This window comes from Chaetodon auriga, chromosome 19 (assembly GCF_051107435.1).
Source record: "Chaetodon auriga isolate fChaAug3 chromosome 19, fChaAug3.hap1, whole genome shotgun sequence".
Lineage (NCBI taxonomy): Eukaryota > Metazoa > Chordata > Actinopteri > Chaetodontiformes > Chaetodontidae > Chaetodon > Chaetodon auriga.
In genome coordinates this window covers 6,180,394-6,198,406 of record NC_135092.1, presented here as the reverse complement: position 1 = coordinate 6,198,406, position 18,013 = coordinate 6,180,394, and the positions used below count along the sequence as shown (strand labels likewise).

The window sequence follows — 18,013 nt, the reverse complement described above, 5'->3', positions numbered from 1 at the left end:
TCTTACACAAAAAAAAATAAAAAAAAATCAAAGGTACACTGACACTAAATGTTCAGTTCCTCTTTTATTTGACTCCTTTGGGACAACTGAAGAGATTCCCTGCAAAATATTAAAACAGACTTACAGCTTAAGAAAAAATGGTACAAAAGTAGAAAAGGATTAGAAGTTAACAAAACCAAAACTCACTTAAAACATCCACAGTTATAGGATGCGTTTCAACCAAATGTGACACGTAACTTTATTAGTAAAAACAGTCTTATTTCTCTTTGTGTAGGTGGTCCTGTTTGTGTATTCCACACCGGGATAAATGTGTGATAACACACATAAAGCTGGTCAGGTACAGCAGACTGACTTCTGTGGCTCATACAGTTGTACTCACAAGCTTATTATAAAATACTGTACAAAATGTCACATGTCCTCTATACATACAGAATGACTTAAACAACATGGAGGCAGACTAATCTTGAGGATATCCAGCATCTCAGGTATGAAGTGTGATGAGCTGTTGACCATTTAAAAATAGATCCATGTTGGTCTCTTGTATAAACATCCATAACTGACTCCATCCCAACAGATGCAAAGAGCGACGGCATTTGATTTACAGCGCGGCGTGCTACTGTATCGACAAGAAAGACAGTTTCTATGGCAACTAAAATAACACTGAACTCCTGAACTTATTTCTAGACTTATACAAACTATAAAACACATTCACATGATCATTGAACGGTGATCAATAAATAGCTCAAAGTATTTCCTCATTCAGCTGCCATTACAAGACAGCTGTAACTTCTCAGCTACAGAAGAAGAAACTAAACTCTTCATCGGTTTGAAAATCAATATGATCAACAACATTTTTATTAGACTGATCTACAGCACTACATCACTTTAGAGAGTATGTCATTTCAATGTATGCCAGCACATCCTCTGAAATAATATTCTGCCTGAGACTTAAATGTTTCCATAAAATTCAAAAAAGCAGCAAAAACGTCGAAACCAAAGAAAAGCTACAAAGACAGACTCACTCCTTTCACTGGTGATGCGGGCAGCCTCATTCTGCAGCTGAGCTGGTGTTGAACATTAGAAGCTGCAGGACTCAGTCAGCAGCTCCTGGTACTGCAGCCCTGCAGCCAGGGAGCGAGCCATGTGTCCAGAGGTGTGCTTCATGTGCCGAGCGGCTCTGATGGCGCTGTTCAGAGAGCCGTCGATGGAGCGCTGCTCGTTGGCGGATAGGGAGCGTCTCGTCCTCTCCCTCGCCTCCCCACGACCTCTGACCCCTGACAATGTGCGGACCTGCACATTGTTGCTAGGAGACACGCAGAGGGGCGCTGAGTACAACCTGTAGGGACGGTAAGGTTATTTGTTATCTAAGAACCATCTCAAGCTGTTTCACCAACTGTAATGTTGTGCAGCTGTGAGGGCCTCCTCTATTTGACCATCCACAGCATGAGTATGTACAATAACATCTTTCACTTTGGCATTTTTCCACTGTGTTTGTAGTATGTACTGAAGCTCATGCTCACGTTCTGCATACATAAAGTCAGTCAACTGCGGGTCTTTGCATGAAGCCTGTTTGTGCTTTTAGACCGTCGTTCTCTTATAACAATGTGTGTGATGAGAGGGCAGGTTATTTACAGGAGTGGTGGCGGACACATTGGCATGCACTGCAGCAGTGCAGGTGGAGCTGCAGCTGCAAAGTGTCTGCTCCTCGTCGCTCCGTCTGGGGACTCTGGATGGCGGCTTGTGTGTGTGGGGGAGTCTGAGACTCTGCGGCAGTCTGTGAATCACAGAGCAGGTCAGGAGCTCCATTAACACTTCAGATAATTAAACTCATGTCATTTACTGCAGACTGCGCTGAGTGCTGAGCACAGTGACTCTACAGAACCTTGTGCTGCCGATGCTGAGACGCCTCTCTATCAATAAGCATTGAAATCTGTGCTCTGTTAGCAATGTGTCTGAACAGAGTCACAGTTTGGATCACAGGGTCTCTAACCTGGCTCAGTGTTTGGTTCAGGGCATCCACAGAGAGGACAGTGACGACAGCGAGAAGACTGAGTCAGCTCTCTAGTGCCACCAACTGGCGCTGACAGCAAAAAAAAAAAAAAAAAAGTAGACTTTAAGGAGGCTGGACAACAAGTCAAGCAAGACAAAACTGCAACACTGGTTTCAAATGAATTACAAACAAATGTGGATTTTAGCCTTTTTGCCCCAACCCAAAGAAAGTCAAGGAAGAACCAACACATAGAAGAAAAGACAAACCCAAATTTCCCACTCAGGGTGGAAGGAAACTGCTTACCTGCAGGTCGCCCTCCGTAACGTGACTCACACTGAGGACAAAGAACAGCTCGACGACTTCTGCTGTCAGGTTCATCTGCTGTCTCACACACTCGTGCAGACACACTAGGATGCTGCCCTACAACAGAGACACAAACACACTCACCAGCGGGGGTTGACACAATCTCTTCTGACAGATTTGATCGTGCTGTAGTGTGCTTAATACAGCCACGTCATTGCAAACAATTAGAAATGGGAAAACGCTGTATTACAATGAAATAAAATGAATTCTATGTTTTGTCAGATAACTTTCTATTGCTGCATTTTCAAGTCAAAACTTACTGGGCTGTGCTCTGCTGTGGACAGTGTTTGTGTGTGAACAGCAGCTGGTCGGTGCTGCGGCGGATGTTTGAGTACATCTGGACACCAGAGGCTGATTCTGAGGCTGGGGCTGAGGCTGAGGCTGGGGCTGGGGCTGGGGTGTAGGGGACTCTGAAGCTGTCAGTGAAAACAGAAACATTACATGCATTGAAGGATATGCTGCACTGTTCAAAACACATGCTTTCTTAAGATGAATGTGCTTGCTCATGTTTCTATATATATAGGGCTCATGTATGTCTGCTAATAAACTGTTAGTTGTCTGTCCTTCATGGAGGACACATTTTGCACATATGATATTAGTAAAATTTGGATTAATGGAGATCCTCCAAGCAAAGCTCTGAGTCAGGGGTCAAGTGTAAATTCATTAATAAATCACGAGCTCAGCTCACAGATGTCATGTTGTGGTTTTTGTCTGTGTGCAGAAGGTGTTCTCTTTCCAGCTGTCCGTCTCGGTGTACACTCCTTAACCTCATCGACCGTCTGTCTGTCTCTTCTTCCCCTGCTGAAGTCACTCCATTGCTCCTGAAACCTACATGTAACCAATGGGTGAAAACCAAATGAAGAGCAAGCCGATGTGAGAAAGCAGATTACTGGGTAGCTCTATTCTGTAGCTTAACACTCGGCACAGTGTTGTCGTAGGACAGCTGGACTATGTGGCTACAATCGGAAGATCAAAACCAACCTGCTGTGAGGTGTAGAGGTGCTGTGGTGAGTGTAGCTCTCCTGAGCTGAAGGAGCTGCTCTCACAGAGCTCGGAGGATTGTTATTTCTAAGACACCTTTCTAGTCTCTCCTTCAGTCTGTTCACCTCGGCCTGCAGAGTCTGCATTGCCTCACTACAAAAAAAAAACAAAAAACACACACACATGAAAAACTCTTAAAATCACATGAAACAATCCAGTTGGAGATCATGTTTGCAGTTAGTGCATGTGTTTTGTTTTTTCATCACCACACATATCCAAGGTAAAACAGTAGTAAAGTGTAGTAAATGTAAATATATAGTAAACGTGACTGCTGTGGTGCTGCAGTGTGAAAATATTCGGGGGACCAACTTGTAGGTGACTTGCAAACTGTCTGTGCAGGTGTCAGTCCAAACATACATGCACACAGTCTTTGAACAGAGTCATGCAACACCACACCACACAGGAAACAATACCTCCTAATACGCAACCACATTCAATAGCAGCCGATTCTGTAATACAATCCATAAAAAAATGATGACTGAAACATTGAGGATGCATTTCAGCATTTCAATTAACGGTCAGTTTCAGGAAATATCTGAAAATATGATTTTCATCCATCAGAGGAATATTTCTTTTTGTCTGGGAGTCTCTGCGGGGAGACATAAACCTGGCCTTGTTTGCGCAGCTATCGGCACTGCAGCGCCTCCTACACACACACTCACTTGCGATTGGTCACCTGACTGGAGCTCAGTGCTCTGACAGAATCGCCATGGTGATGCCGTGCAGAGGAGGGGGAGCTTGGGCTGGAGCTGTGGAGGGAATTGATAAAGTCTGTGTCCCGGTCATACGGTCCGTCTTCAGACACAGTGTTAGCTGCAGAGACGGGGGGGCAGCAGGTCAAAGGTTTCAAATGACTCGAGTGTGTCTTTAAAAACAACAATCTCAGCTCTTGGACAGAACCTGGAGACTCACTGCTGTCATTCTCCAGCTCAAGCTCACTGGTCCCACTGTCGGCCCTGCTTTGTTCTGTCTGACTGACCCAGCGCTGTGGAGGGCAGGAGAAGGTGCGTCTCCTCTGCCCCTGCCTGGTTCTCCTCGGCTGGCTGGGGCTAGGCTGGGAGCCCCCGCTGGGCTCTGTAGCCGTGTGACTGTGTGACGGTGAGGAGGCAGGAAATGGTGCTGAGACTGGGCCTGTCTGAGGCTTCCCTGGGTTCCCCTCCTGAGGCGCTGAAACCCTGTCGCAACATGGAAGAATATTCAAACACACAAAGACAGATCAGAAATGGTGTGTGTGTGTGTGTGTGTGTGTTTGTTTGTAATGGGTGGGGGATGGCACATGGGGTAAAATTTATGGTGCAGTAGATTTGTGTAGAGGCACAGGAGCAGTGTTGGACCTCCTCACCTCTCTGAGGCCCTCTGGTGGAGAGGACTGGGAGCTGCTGCAAGAGTCAGACGGCTGCTCTCTGATCCAACAAAGCCGCTGTCAGTCTCTGGAGAGATGATCCCATCCTGCTCAACACAACACAGAACAAAGATTATGCAACATTTATCTACGCACACTCGCACACTATGTTGATGCAGCTTTGTTTGTAATACTACGAAGGGTCCTAAAAAGTTCATAGGCACCAGCATGTTAGAGATTCGCTGGGGCCCAGAGCCAGAGTGACTTGTAAACACAAGCAGCAAGATTTTCAGAACTGGTGTAATATATTTCCTAGTTTTCGTCAGGACCAAGGCACAGCAGAATTCTGAATAAATAGGAGTTGCAGAAGAGCTTTTCTTCAAAGTCCTGTGAACAGACCACTGCAGTAATCCAATCTACTGGAAATAAAGGCTTGGGTAGGCCTTACTAGATCTTTTTTGGTTTAGTTCCCGATTTGATGTAGCTATTGAAATTTAAATCTGACTCCAGGATAACGCCAAGATTTCTAACTTGAGTCCTTTTTATGAGAGACAGGGAGTCAAGGTGAGACATTCTGTCTTTCCTTCCCTGCTCCAAAGACAATGATCTTAGTCTTATCTCTGTTTAGTTGAAGAAAAGGTTACTGCGTCCAATCACTGACTTGCTCGGCATACATTAGTTTTTGGACAGTCAAATTAATTAGATTGTGCAAATGTACATGACTGCTTGTCAGCTGATCTGTCTGGAGTCTTAAAAGGTACGTAGGAGCTCAGTGTTTTGACTGACATGATTTAATAGGCTAATAATATCACCAAATTGTCCATGCTCTCCTAATACATCCAACACATATATCAGGGGGTACAGTGTTTTATGGTTTCACTGTTGCAAAAGCATGATTAGTTGTGATGCTGCAGATTTTGAGTGACAAAAGCCTAAAATAAAACCTATTGAGGCCTAGACTCATGATTAAATGTGAAGCTGGTGCACATCTGTGACTGAAACTGACACAAGCTCAACGACAGACTCTTATCTCATGATATGAACCGACCTGAGAAAGCACTCTGCTCCGTGCTTGGAGTTTGGAGTTCCTCTTCTCCAGCGCAGTGATCTCTCCCAGACTGCTCAGACTGCTGCTGTGAGACTTTCCACCCTCTAACCTCCTTCTGCTACTGGGAGGATGATTGGGGAGTGTGGTGGACTGGCTGGAGGCCCTGCGTGACGGAGGACTGGACCTGCTGGTCCGCTGTGTACTGCTGTGAGAGTCCTGACGGTCTGATTTACTGTCAACAGTGAAGTAGAGAGGATTCAGAAGAACATTACTGTGCTGCTGATTAAACTACAGCTCAGCTTGGTTCCTTCTCTGAAGACTAACCTCTGTGGAAGACTCTTCTGGACTCCCAGGTTTCCAGCTCTTTGACCATGCCTCGCCTTCTCCTCGTCTCCAGGCTGTGTGTTGCTTCTAACAGCAGCAGGAAGGGCAGCTCCCTCCCTCTGGCTATGGTCTAAAACTTTCGGAAGCTCCTTGAAGCTTTGGTAGCTAAACAGGAGGAGGAAAAAACATTCAGGGTGAAATGATGAAAGTCCAAGGCTGCAGACGGAGCTTCTGACAGCAAAAGTGTCAAAAGCATTTTGGGAAAAAATTTTCCTGACATTAATAAAACTGCTTACACAGCAAAGATACTGGGATGATGATTTTTTTTTAACATGAATCATTGAAAAGACAAATAGCAGCACTCACTGATCCATTAGTTTGGTAAAGTCTTGTTCACATCTGTCATTCAAAGGTCTGAGGTAGAGAGAATTCAGAGTTTCTTCATCCTCCGTCTCGTCGTCATTCTCTTCACTGGCTGAGCTCACCTCCGCCGCCGCCGCCTCTCCTGGGTCGAGCAGCAAAGGCACAGGTGGGCTCTGGAAGGAGATGTCACCTTCCTGTCATTTCATAGCACGCTACAGGCACTAAAGTTAAATAGATTTGCGGTACAGTTTAAGGACAGAGTGCATTAATAGAGATAGAGCTGTTTGATGGCACCTGTGGGCGAAATGGGACGGATGATGGGGAGGGATGAGGATGCGGAGAGGGTGGAGCCTCACAGGTGGGCTGCTCTTGTCGCATCTGCTCTACCTGCTCCTTCAGCTCATCCACACGTAGCCCACATTGAAAGATCAGCCCCTCCAGCTCCCTGATACATACAGAAATACACAGACATGATAAAACCCACAGAAACAGCTGAGTGCATATAAGTACAGAACATAAAATGAAATCTGTGTGTTTGTATCTTTGAATCTCTCTCACCGTTCAGGGTCAAAGTGATGGATTTCTGCCCCTCCCTGCAGCAGGAGTTTGTGCTCATCCCTCGCTAACAGGTAGCTCCTTTCTAAAGAGTCCAGCCCCTCAGCAAGCTGTGACACAGCCTGAGGGAGAGCGTTAATTCATTAGTTTGGATACGAGGAAGCTATTAGAATGAGTTCTTCTATGCGATTACAAATGTAAACCATGATTTGCTGCTCTTACCTGCACCTGCTCAAAGGGTTTGAGTTTCTTGCACTTCAGGAGATCATCAAAAATCTGCAGCTGAATGAAGAACATCAAAAGCTTTATCTCTGATTACTTTCCTCATTCCCATCACCCAGCAAATCTGTACAGATTTCCATCCCTGTCGGTAATTCAATATCTGCTGCTTTACCTGCTGGAGGAACTTGTCGGCCTGATTGTAGAGAATCTTGGCCGGCTGCTGTGCCACCTCAGGACCAGAGCTTATTGTGGAAGGACAGGTAGGTGAACTTCCTGTTTATTTGACAGACAGGCACAGATGCAACAATGCAACGTTAGCAGCAGCTGCATGATAGATGAAAGCCAGGTGATTTGCTTGCAAGTGCACATCGATAACAATCTGAAGTGACAATTTTTACGAGGAGAGCAATAAATAAGGAGAGCAGTGAGACTCGGACAGCTGAGGGAAAGCTGATTCATTGATTTAAATGATGTATGATCCATGAAATGATGAATGTGACAGCAAAGTGCTAAATATTGAACAGGATGAATGTACTCTGATGAGAGCTGTGTCCGTGTGGATGGAGGGAGGCTGGGTCGACCCCTGCTCTCTGAGCCTGAGGAAAGTCCAGCATCATGAATGTCGAGGCCTCCTGGTTCAGACCTGACTGCAGCGAGTGGCCGGGCTTTGGAGGGTCAGAGTACAGGTTCACCTGTTCAGAGATGAGAAGGAAGAAAAAGCGTGAACATTTCATGAGGCATGTCATTATTGGCTCACCTGCTCACCTTATCACTCCTACACTGATGTACCTGTTGATATACTCACACAATTTACCTTAACTTTTCTTTTTGGACATTGAACTGAACTGAACATTTTTGGATCAGACTTTAGACCAAGTACAACACATTTGATAATATGAGGAGAATACTTCATATAAAAATGAAATTTATTCTGTAGAACAGCTTTCTCACTCCGAACATTTTGGTGGAGAAAAATAATCTGATCACACCACTTCTAAAAATAGAGATGATTCAGATTCAGCTGGATTTGCTAAACAAACAGAAGGCCAACATCCCCATCTAGTGTCCCAAAATCATGTGCTTTCACTTCCTGTCTTTCTTGGCTCTGTAGTGTTTATGAAGCAGCAAATTGTGAGGACACGACATCAAATGGGCCATCTCAGTGCACAAAAGACTAACAGTGGAACTGGACTGAGTGATAACCGCGTACACTGGTCGCCCCTCCCCTCCCTGTCAACACACATACACAGCTCATTAACATGAGAATGAACGGACACCCCTCCATGATAAGCCCTCGAAGCAGTAAATCATAATGACCTTAAAGTGACCTTAACAGCTCCTTTACACACACGCACACACGTACACACATAAATGCTCATGAACTGTGTTTTACCCAGTGAGCCACTTGCTGTTTCAATTTAATTATACAGTGAAGAGTCAAGACACGGGAAAAATGGGTCAGAAAGAAGGAAAAGATATAGACTAAGATCATAAATCAGACAAGAATACGTTAAATCTCTGAGAAAATGGATGCATGTGGAACCTCATAAAGAAGCTGAAGGACCGGAGCTGAAATAGACTAGAATTTGTTTCTCGTTTTTTAATTCACCTTGTAATAAGAAAACGGTGGCACTCCTTGATTCAAGTCTAAGAACATTTCCTGCTGTACCGAAAGATAATCTGACAGTACATTTGAGTGTAAAGCCACTCCTCCCACCCTGCCTGTGCCATGTTATACATGCAGAGGGAGGGGGAGACAGATGGTGGTTCACTGCTGTGGTGAAGGAGATGGAGGAGAGGCGGAGAGCTTGGTAAGCTGATTTTAATTGGTGCTGATTGCGGAGCACTGCTGCTCCAACAGAAATGGGCCAATAATTCTTAAAAGGAGCTACTTCAGAACACTCCAACACTCCTGGCCCCCCCCCCCCATTTCTTTCCTATCCCACTTTTCTGAGATTTCTAATCATTCATTCTGACACACTGCTCCTCTGTCTGTGATGTTCGAACGATGTCTGGGCTGTTGGATCACAACAGACGGAGAAATATTTGAATAGAAATCTGAATGAACAGTTTGTTTTATGATCCGTCCTTTTTAAATGTGCTTTCATTAGATCCGTCTTTGTTGCTCCCATTTAAAAGCCCCAAAATGAAAGAGACACACAATGATGGTCTGTTCAACCAATGGATAATGTTTGAGCTAAAAACTTAGAGCAGCAGTGATAAGCTGTGCTAGAGTATCGCTGTTTAGCTGAATGCTGAAATCGACCACATGCAGAAAACACACACACAAAGGGACGACTGTGATCAGCTCAGACTGTTTGGTCACAAGAGGGCCTTCTCTGCAGATGAGGCCTGTGGCCTTGGTTTATTTCAGAGGAACCTTTCTATGGTTCCTTGGACTCTCTGTACCACCCTGGATTTTATTCTGGTCCTGATAAGACTTTTTTGTATGTGCTTTACAGGGCGTGCACAGGCACACTGAGTGCCTCTGTTCTCAGATACTACTGTAAAGACTGTAGAGGAGCCTCCACTGCACACAGCATCCCTCTGTTGTTTTTTGTAGCCTGTGTTTGCATGTTTAGCAGTAGTTGTGTGTGATGCCTCTCACAGAAATATCACACGCTTCTGGTTTACATGACTTTTAATTTTAAGTTTTGAAAAGAACAGTGCTTTCACTACTGTTCCTTCATTCAGTGAAAGCCAAACTAGTGCAGAAGTCTAGTACTTCTGTTAAACATGTATACATGCTGTCTGTGTTTCGAAAATTAACTGAATAATTTAATTCTAGTGTTTGAGAATATAAACTATCGATCATTTTGAAGCTCTCTCATAACATGAAAGTGTTAGTGTCTATTAAAGATCAAAAATAAATCTGTATGCCAACAATATGAACTGTTTTTTTAAAACCCTGCACTCATACACACCGTTAAATAGGATAAATTACAGCCTTTCTAGATTAATTACCTTGGCTTCCAGACGGAGACGATCAATGGTGTTCTCTGCTTCGGCATACTTAGTCAGCAGGGTGTTGTAGTCCTCCTGCAGTGAGAGGAGAGGAGCAGGAAAGAAGAAAGTAAGAGGAAGGGAAGAGAAGAAAAAGAGTGCAAAAGAAGCATGTGAGCGAGGAAAAAAGGGAAGAGTGAAAAGGAAAGGGAAGAGGGTTGGGTTGGGCAAAGAGGGGGGAGAATGGAAAGAGAATGGAGCAGGAGTTTGGTTTAGTATTATAGTCCCAATATTATAAGTACTTTTATTGTAGATGTGCTCTCAGTCTCTCCTTGTACCTGCAGCTGTTCGAGCAGCGTGGTGGCATGCTGGCGGCATCTGAACTCCTGAGGCACAGTGAAGTCGGGGGCGCTGGCTGCTGGTCTGTAAGAGTCTGATGGGGCAGCAGATCCATCAGGGATGTTCAGTAGGACTTCTTTCACAATGTCAGCAGGGGATTTAAACACCAGCGGGGGCTCAGGTGCCAAACGCTCCCTCTTGGAAGAACTTCTGCTCTGTGGGGGCTTGTAGCCACCTTTGGGGAAACGGACCCTCGGCTCCACGTTGGAGAAGTCTGGTGTGCGGTAACTCAGAGGCACTTTTCTGGAAAGACAATAAAATTCATGGTTAGTGTTTGTTATGAAAAAGCATGACATACAGACATTAGCTACAATATCAGGCGTGGTAAAAATCAGTGGTTATGTGAGTGAGGCTCACCTGGATTCATCCACTTCAGCAGCATTCCTCCCGGCTCTGGGGGTCCTCTGCTCTCTGTGAGGACTTGTGCTCTGATGTTTGCATTTTAAGGAGTCTGTCCCCACTGTGCTGAGGGAACGAGATGAATATGTAGCTTCAGGAGAGTGCTGCATCATCTTCCTTGGTGAGGCAGTGGGCTCCTCATGACGCTTATGTGACTTAACTGATCCCTTTGAAAGCCCATTACTTACTCCACTGTGAGGATTGGACATGACTTGTTCAGAGAACGTGGCTGCTGGCTGAGAAGAAGCCCTGAGCTTTATGTCGGGACAACGAGGACTGGACTTGAGGCTTCCATGGCTCCTGTGTGATTCTGGAAGACTTTCTATGAAGCTCATCTCCGGAAGCGTTTCGGCTTCAATCCCTGGAGCAGCCGCTATTTCCTCAGCAGTGAAGTGGAGCAGGTGGGGGAGAGTGGGGGCTGTGACAGGTGGGGCAGGCTGGGATACTGGGCAGTGATGACTGGAGACTCCAGCAGGTTCCATGGTTTGCAGGTGAGCACCACGAGATGGAGTAGAACTCATCTTCTCAGGCTCTTCTTTGGTAATATAGCTCTCAGCCAAGCCACGCACAGTTCTAAGCTCTCTTCTATGTTCTTTTTTCTTTCTCTTCCTGTCACTCAAGTTCCCCGCTTCCTCTCCAACTTCATCCTCCTCATTCATGTCCAAGTATTTGTCCCTCACAGGGAGACAACCAGTCCCCTTTCCCTCTTTCTTCTGCCTTGCCTCCTCACCCACTGTCCGTACTGTTAAGCTGCCAATCAAGTCATCACCTGCCAAAGACAGAGAGAGATGTGGAAATGGGAGCACAGTGCAGGCATAAATATAGCCTTAATAATAATAATACATATAATTAAATTCTAATTTGACTTTTTTGTGCAAAATGGTCAGCTGTGATATAAAGTCACTTGCAGTTCATGAGCTGAAACATGCAAAGGGAGTAGTCTGGTCTGTTAAGTGCATTTGTACATTAAGCAGAACATTAAAACTTTTTAAGAAATTAAATGATACATAATCAACGACTCACGTGGTGACAGTATTTGCTCATCCTCTCCTGTTAATTCAGTGTTGGACAGAAGTTCACTCAGGTTGTAACTCAGCTCCTCAGGTGGTGTATCCTTCTCATGCCCACGAAGATAAGCCTCCTCTGGGGTGAGGGGTCCAGGGTACAAGTTTGGATTGCATGCATTTGCATCTGCATCACCACGACTTCCCCCAAACTCCACATCCTCCAGTGCTTCAGACAGTCCAATGATGCCATTCTCGTCCATTTGGTTGACAAAGTCATCGTCTTTCTCTTCCTGTTCTTCATCCTCACCCTCCCACAGATCCTCAGATGCTACAGAGCTGGTGGGTGACGTGCGGACTGGGGCTGGGGTCCAGAACAGAACCCCCGCTTTGGTGCTCTTCCTTGTCTCCATTCACCTTTCAGCCGACTGTTGCCTCCTTCAGGTCTCAGCTCTGACCTCGGTTACTGTCTCAGCCAGGCACAGGAACCCTCTGCATCGTTTGTTGTCGATCTGGCTCTGCAGCGAGGTTCACTTTCAAAGCCATGGCTACAGAAGCTTACAGAGTGCAGGTCATGTCAGTCCAGAGGTACAGCTAAGGAGGACTCATTGCTCAGTCTTCAGGCTCTTTGGGTGCAGCACCTGAAACTAAATAGTACCAGCTGTTTAGTATCTACAACTATTTAAACATCAATTCGACAAAAAAACCAAGCATGTACAACAAGTGAATAAAAATACTCAGAGAGCATTATGAAATATACCATGATCCAACAGAACATGGATTTAAGTCCAACTCTACCTACATCTAGATACACTGTGCTGTAATACAACAGACTAGAACCTGAGATGAATTAATCAACTAGCTGAAAGAAAAATAAATAAATAAATAAATCAGCAAATAGTCCAATGAATCGACTTTCTGCAGCATATGCATGTCACGATCTTTGACACTACTACTCCGTAAAAGTCAGAAATGACAGAAGCCCAGCAGTTAAGACTGAGCTGCTCCTAAATTAATGGAGTGATTTAACTGTCTTTTTACTCACACACAGCTGCTCTTCTCTGCAAACCACCACCTACACTCCATACATCAGTTCTTAATGATGTTGCACTGTGCACACCGCATTTCTCATAAAAACTGAGTGTATCATTCTCCAACAGGATGAATGGCTGCAGTGTGAAGTCCTCAGGGGGCAGCAAATAGGATTAAACGCTATCACAAGGAAAGGCAATCATTTCAAACAAAAGGGCAATGCCATCCATAGCAATCAAAGCACAACACATCAACTTAGTCATCTTGCAGACATAAAAAAAATAAAATTAATTCACAGAAAATCCCCCTAGCACTCTAATTTTTCAAGACAGGTTGAATCCTGGCCTATTAAACACATAAGTCATTTTCATTTAGAAGCAATTATGTCATTTTTGCTGTAGCCTTCAACCACTCGGCCTCCATCCTGAGCTGTGGACGTGGATCAGGTGGACTGGGTAGTCATAGCCTGACAGTACTGTGACTTCACAGAGCACATAAACCAATTTCTAAGGGTTCAAACGTGTTGACAATTGTTTTACTTGTGCGGCTGCTGATTTGTTATAGATGACAGAATGCTGCACTACAAAAGCCAACAAATGTGTTTGAATGTCCTCTGTGCACGTTCATGTGGGTTACTTGATTCATCAAGCACTTGGACGTGGTTGCGGTGTTGATGTTACATTCTGTCTGATGTCTCATGTGAGGTGTAGCATTTAAGGACTCATTTCCAAGGTGACACGAACTCTGTGTTAGTCTCCACAACAGATAAGCATTCATTTTACTCCCCTGCTCAAATCCTGCACTATCAGGTCACACCACTCAGCATTTCTATTCCTTATTGCAAACAAGTATATCACGCATGTGACAGAGCTCGGATTAGACTGCTAGTTCTTGACGTCAAATCAAGTCCCCCACGTATTTGCCTCAAGCTGCAGCGCTCACTATGGAAACTCCACGCCATGAATAAGAGCTGTGCTTTTCAGCATCTGCGATAAAACATCTCTGACAAGTCTGAACATACTGTGTTACAGCTACACTGCCAGTGCCTCACCCCAAGAACTGTCAGTTACACAACAGTACAAAGATGAATTCATACATATCCTCAAAAAAGCGCGCTTCAACACTAACCTCACATAATGTAATTATTATCTTAGTCTTTACTCACTGTATTTCCAAGAGATGTGCACACTGCACACATGTATACTTTTCTAATATAACATCACTTTGATGGTGGTTGACAAATCATCTGCTGCACGGATCACACATAAATGAGTTATTTAACAAGGTATGCATCTAAACTCTGCATTATTCTGTTCTGGTTTTTGAGGCAGTATCGGCAGGCAGCCAGCAGGTTAAGATAATAACAACGTACCAAGTCACAGACAGAAACAAGTGTTGTTATCAGAGAGGTTTGCTGTCAACACCGGACGAGGACATTAGCATTTAAAACAAGCAGACAGCGAAGTACATTGTGTGCAGCAGCACTCAGATTCTCATTAAGAAAAGTGGTCACCGTGCGTGTTTGCTTCTTTCATCAATGTCGCAGATTACTGCAAGAAGATTATTAGCCTGGCGGTTCTTACAGTGTGTATCCGACACACAAACCACACATACACACACCTGTAAGGAGACTATGTTTCTGATCACAAATCCAGACACACTCCTGTGCATCCAGACACTTGTTTTGATTGTGTTAGAAACAAACACAGGGCTCAGTGTGTGGGACTGACAGACTCACGTCGTGCTCCCTCTGCAACCCTTTCATACACAAATCAGAAGCGAGTCTCCTCTGGCCGACATGGCAAACTCACCATGCATTTAAAACAGACCGCAAGGAATGAGAGCACACAACTCAGCACATAAACAACTGGAGAGGCAGGCTCAGAAAAACAGTCACTTCAGAACAGAGAGAGTTCCAGCTCACATTTATGAGATTATTTATTCATTTCTGTCATCGTCCTCCTCTAACACACAAGGATCTCCAGGGTCTAAAAGCAAGCTGTAAACCACTGCCAGGAGACCAGGATGACAATCTGAGCAGTTTTTGGATTAAAATTTCTAACCATGCATGTCTATGTCTGTATAAGTAAGACATCTTTAAAGGATCTTTTTGATATTTGCACCAAAACATAGGAGTAATGTCATAAAATAGGCCAAAAGTGCATGTTGCTAAGACTAAGAACAGCTCCATTCTACTCAAGTTTCCCAGTAAACGATAATGGTGTGACTATGAGCCACCAGGACCCCGAAACTGAAGCAGCTAAATGGAATTCAGCCATCATTCATTTTATTATTCACACCTGTGTTTTTCATACTGACATGCTAAACTGTCCTCACAGGGTAAACACCTTTACCCAGCCACCTGTTTTAAACTCATAATATACAGTATTTTAAAATATGGGGGCATTTTGCATACATTTTGCTAATAATACAAATACTCAGTAAAGGCTCTGAACACTTGCTCTATTGCTGCAAGCAACTGGGGTACCAGCTGTGCCACCTTTCACAAAACTCTTTCAGTATTGGGTGGTACTCACACATGGAGTTATTTGCAGTGTGTGGCCGACATTCACTAGATTTAGAGCAAATGCAGAACAGAAGCAGACAGCAAAAAAACATGTGGTGAAATCGAAACCATTTACAGATTAAAAAACTTTGCTGTTTCTCCAGAATTGTTGGATTTGCTTAGAATAAAGCATAGAAACAACTCACCTGTTGCTCTGCTCCCTGCTCATTCCTGGGGGAACTAAGGATTTATCTCAGCTGCCAGATGGGGGGAATTAAGCTGCTCTGAAGGCCTTAGAGGGGGCTTCAGCTATTGTAAACAATCATCATCAGTATACATCCAGACAGGACACGGGAGGCTAGCTCAGCTCCTCGCAGACAGACAGACAGACAGACAGACAGGCAGGCAGCAGCAGCAGGGCCGTAATCACCTGACTGTCAGGCGAGCTAAGGCTGCATCCAGGCTAGACAGGTGGAGTGGAGGTGGAGGGACAGGAGACAGAGGGAGAGGGAGAATTCCTGCTGTGCTGTCATTCCCTGTCCCACCAAACCTGCCACGAAACCAGTCAGCCCTGCCAACAGGGGCACTACAAGGATTCTGACAGGGTGATACGGGCTGAATTTTGAGTGCAGCGAACAGAAGTGTTACAGTGAGCTGTTCAGGATGGCCTGGTGACTAAGATATGACAGCTAATCTGCTTAGCAGGCACAGCGAGAGCTGAGGACACGAGATATACTGTGCAAAGAGGACTGGTGAGAGGAGTGACTGTATAAAGCTGCACAAGCATTTAAAATACTCCTGAAACGCCAAACATTCTCTGGTTAAGGCTTTGTGAGGATTTTCTGTCCTTGTAAATTCAGTATCTTTGGGTTTTGGACTGTTGGTCAGACAAAACAAACAATTTCAAGACTCACTTTAGTTCTGGGAAACTGTGATTTTTTAAAAATTTTCTAGGCTTAATGAATTGATCAATTAATTCTCTTTGCTTTGATCAGATACTTCCTGATTTAAATAACTGATGATTTTAGACTATGCTTTATTAGACTTCCTTCTTTTACAGCTACCTGGATCACTCTGCTGTGAGGGCATTGCACCCTACAAAATGCTGTTCAACTTACAAAATACAGACAGGAAGCTTGTTCCAGTTTCTCTATTTGCACATTCATCAGAGGTCACATTGCTTTGTATGAATCTGTGCAGCCTGTTGGAGTGGATTCTCTGAGCTGCTGTATCTAGTTTCCAAAAAAAAACAGTTTCCTGCACAGACCATGTGAAAACCTGAGAGCCATGAGAGAAAACAATGAAGCCAACAGTTCATCTCTGATCCACAGCCTCAAACAAGCAGGGATTAGAGGAGACGCTGCAGCATCAACACACAATATTTAGAAAAGCATAGCAGGTATGTGTGTTGTACTCAAACGCATGTCCCATGCTTTGAGACAATCAGAGGCTCCTGTAACCTCAACTCAAGAAAACCAACAGATACTTGCTCTGCTACATCCAAGTAGTTCCTGAAAAATGTGAAGCTCGTCCAACCAGCCAGGCTGGTGGGCTCACGGTATGAACACAGAGCAAAGCAATGCACGCAGAAAAATCCAACTTACTCTGCTGAGGAGAGAAAGTAACTTTGATAACGCATGTACCCGCAATACTGCATTGCAAACTTACCTCATGACACAGGCAGACACATTTATTTCGTCGATTCAGCAGCAGGATTTTCAGATTTCACGGGCAGACTTCGCAGCATCAGGGGTCGGTTGCCTTGAAAACCGCAAAACTTAACACAGAAGACCCACCCCTGTCACCATGGCACACACCCCACAACAAACCACCACCAACAGTTAGCGGCTGACTTAAACACTTTTAATACTAACGCTACACATTAAACAACGAAACTTAGCATGTTTTATGAACTGCGGAGTAGCGCAGAGAAAACGGTGGGTAACGGCAACGTAAAGCTAGCTAGCTAACACACAAGGTGCCAGTTTCAAAGTTAGTTGTCGTTACCGTCACTGACTCCCCGTTTAGACATCAAAACAAACACAAACAACCCGCATTCAGACGACTTTCAGCTACGTCGTGTTGGTACCGTAGTTCTGAAGGAGTTATATGAGTTAATTTCTCTTAGGGAAGTCAGGTTTCTGATTAATTTAGGCTAATTATCACTCTTGAGCACTGATTTTTGTAGTTTCTCAAGGCAAAGTAATAGTAAACTCTAGGTCCTGAGCTTAGTATTTCAGGCATTTTTTTTTTCCCTTCAAACAGACCGACTACAATTTTTTCATTTTTCAGACAGTTGCCCTGACTCTAAAGTTAACCGTCTCTAAACTTAATGTAGACATAGTCATTTATTTGTGTATTTTGTTACGGTGGTGTTACCTGACAAGCCGAGTTCAGGACGAAAAATCTCGGACACCCACTTCAAGTCAAGAACTGAGTGGTGATTGGTTGTAAGGTTGCTCGGGGGCAGGACGTAGCGATT

The 18,013-nt window shown here is 44.5% G+C and overlaps 1 protein-coding gene across 2 annotated transcripts; it reads right to left on the bottom strand.

Annotated features, from left to right (window-relative positions):
* Positions 1–46: 46 nt before the first annotated feature.
* akna (AT-hook transcription factor) lies at positions 47–17,663 on the bottom strand. Of its 2 annotated transcripts, XM_076758124.1 has the most exons (23): positions 17,200–17,662; positions 12,013–12,640; positions 10,948–11,758; positions 10,530–10,833; positions 10,213–10,287; positions 7,784–7,940; positions 7,421–7,521; positions 7,249–7,308; positions 7,030–7,148; positions 6,766–6,916; positions 6,475–6,665; positions 6,109–6,273; positions 5,785–6,016; positions 4,737–4,843; positions 4,307–4,569; positions 4,057–4,207; positions 3,335–3,487; positions 3,042–3,181; positions 2,614–2,769; positions 2,294–2,410; positions 1,991–2,080; positions 1,633–1,774; positions 47–1,336 (listed from the first exon to the last, which is right to left on the bottom strand). In XM_076758124.1, the coding sequence occupies exons 2-23, from the start codon at positions 12,404–12,406 to the stop codon at positions 1,078–1,080; spliced, it is 4,338 nt and encodes a 1,445-aa protein (XP_076614239.1). In that variant the 5' UTR covers positions 12,407–12,640; positions 17,200–17,662; the 3' UTR covers positions 47–1,077. The 2 variants fall into 2 exon arrangements, with proteins under 2 accessions (XP_076614239.1, XP_076614238.1); XM_076758123.1 differs by having other exon boundaries at positions 57–1,336; positions 1,991–2,410; positions 6,475–6,644; positions 17,200–17,663.
* Positions 17,664–18,013: the final 350 nt, after the last annotated feature.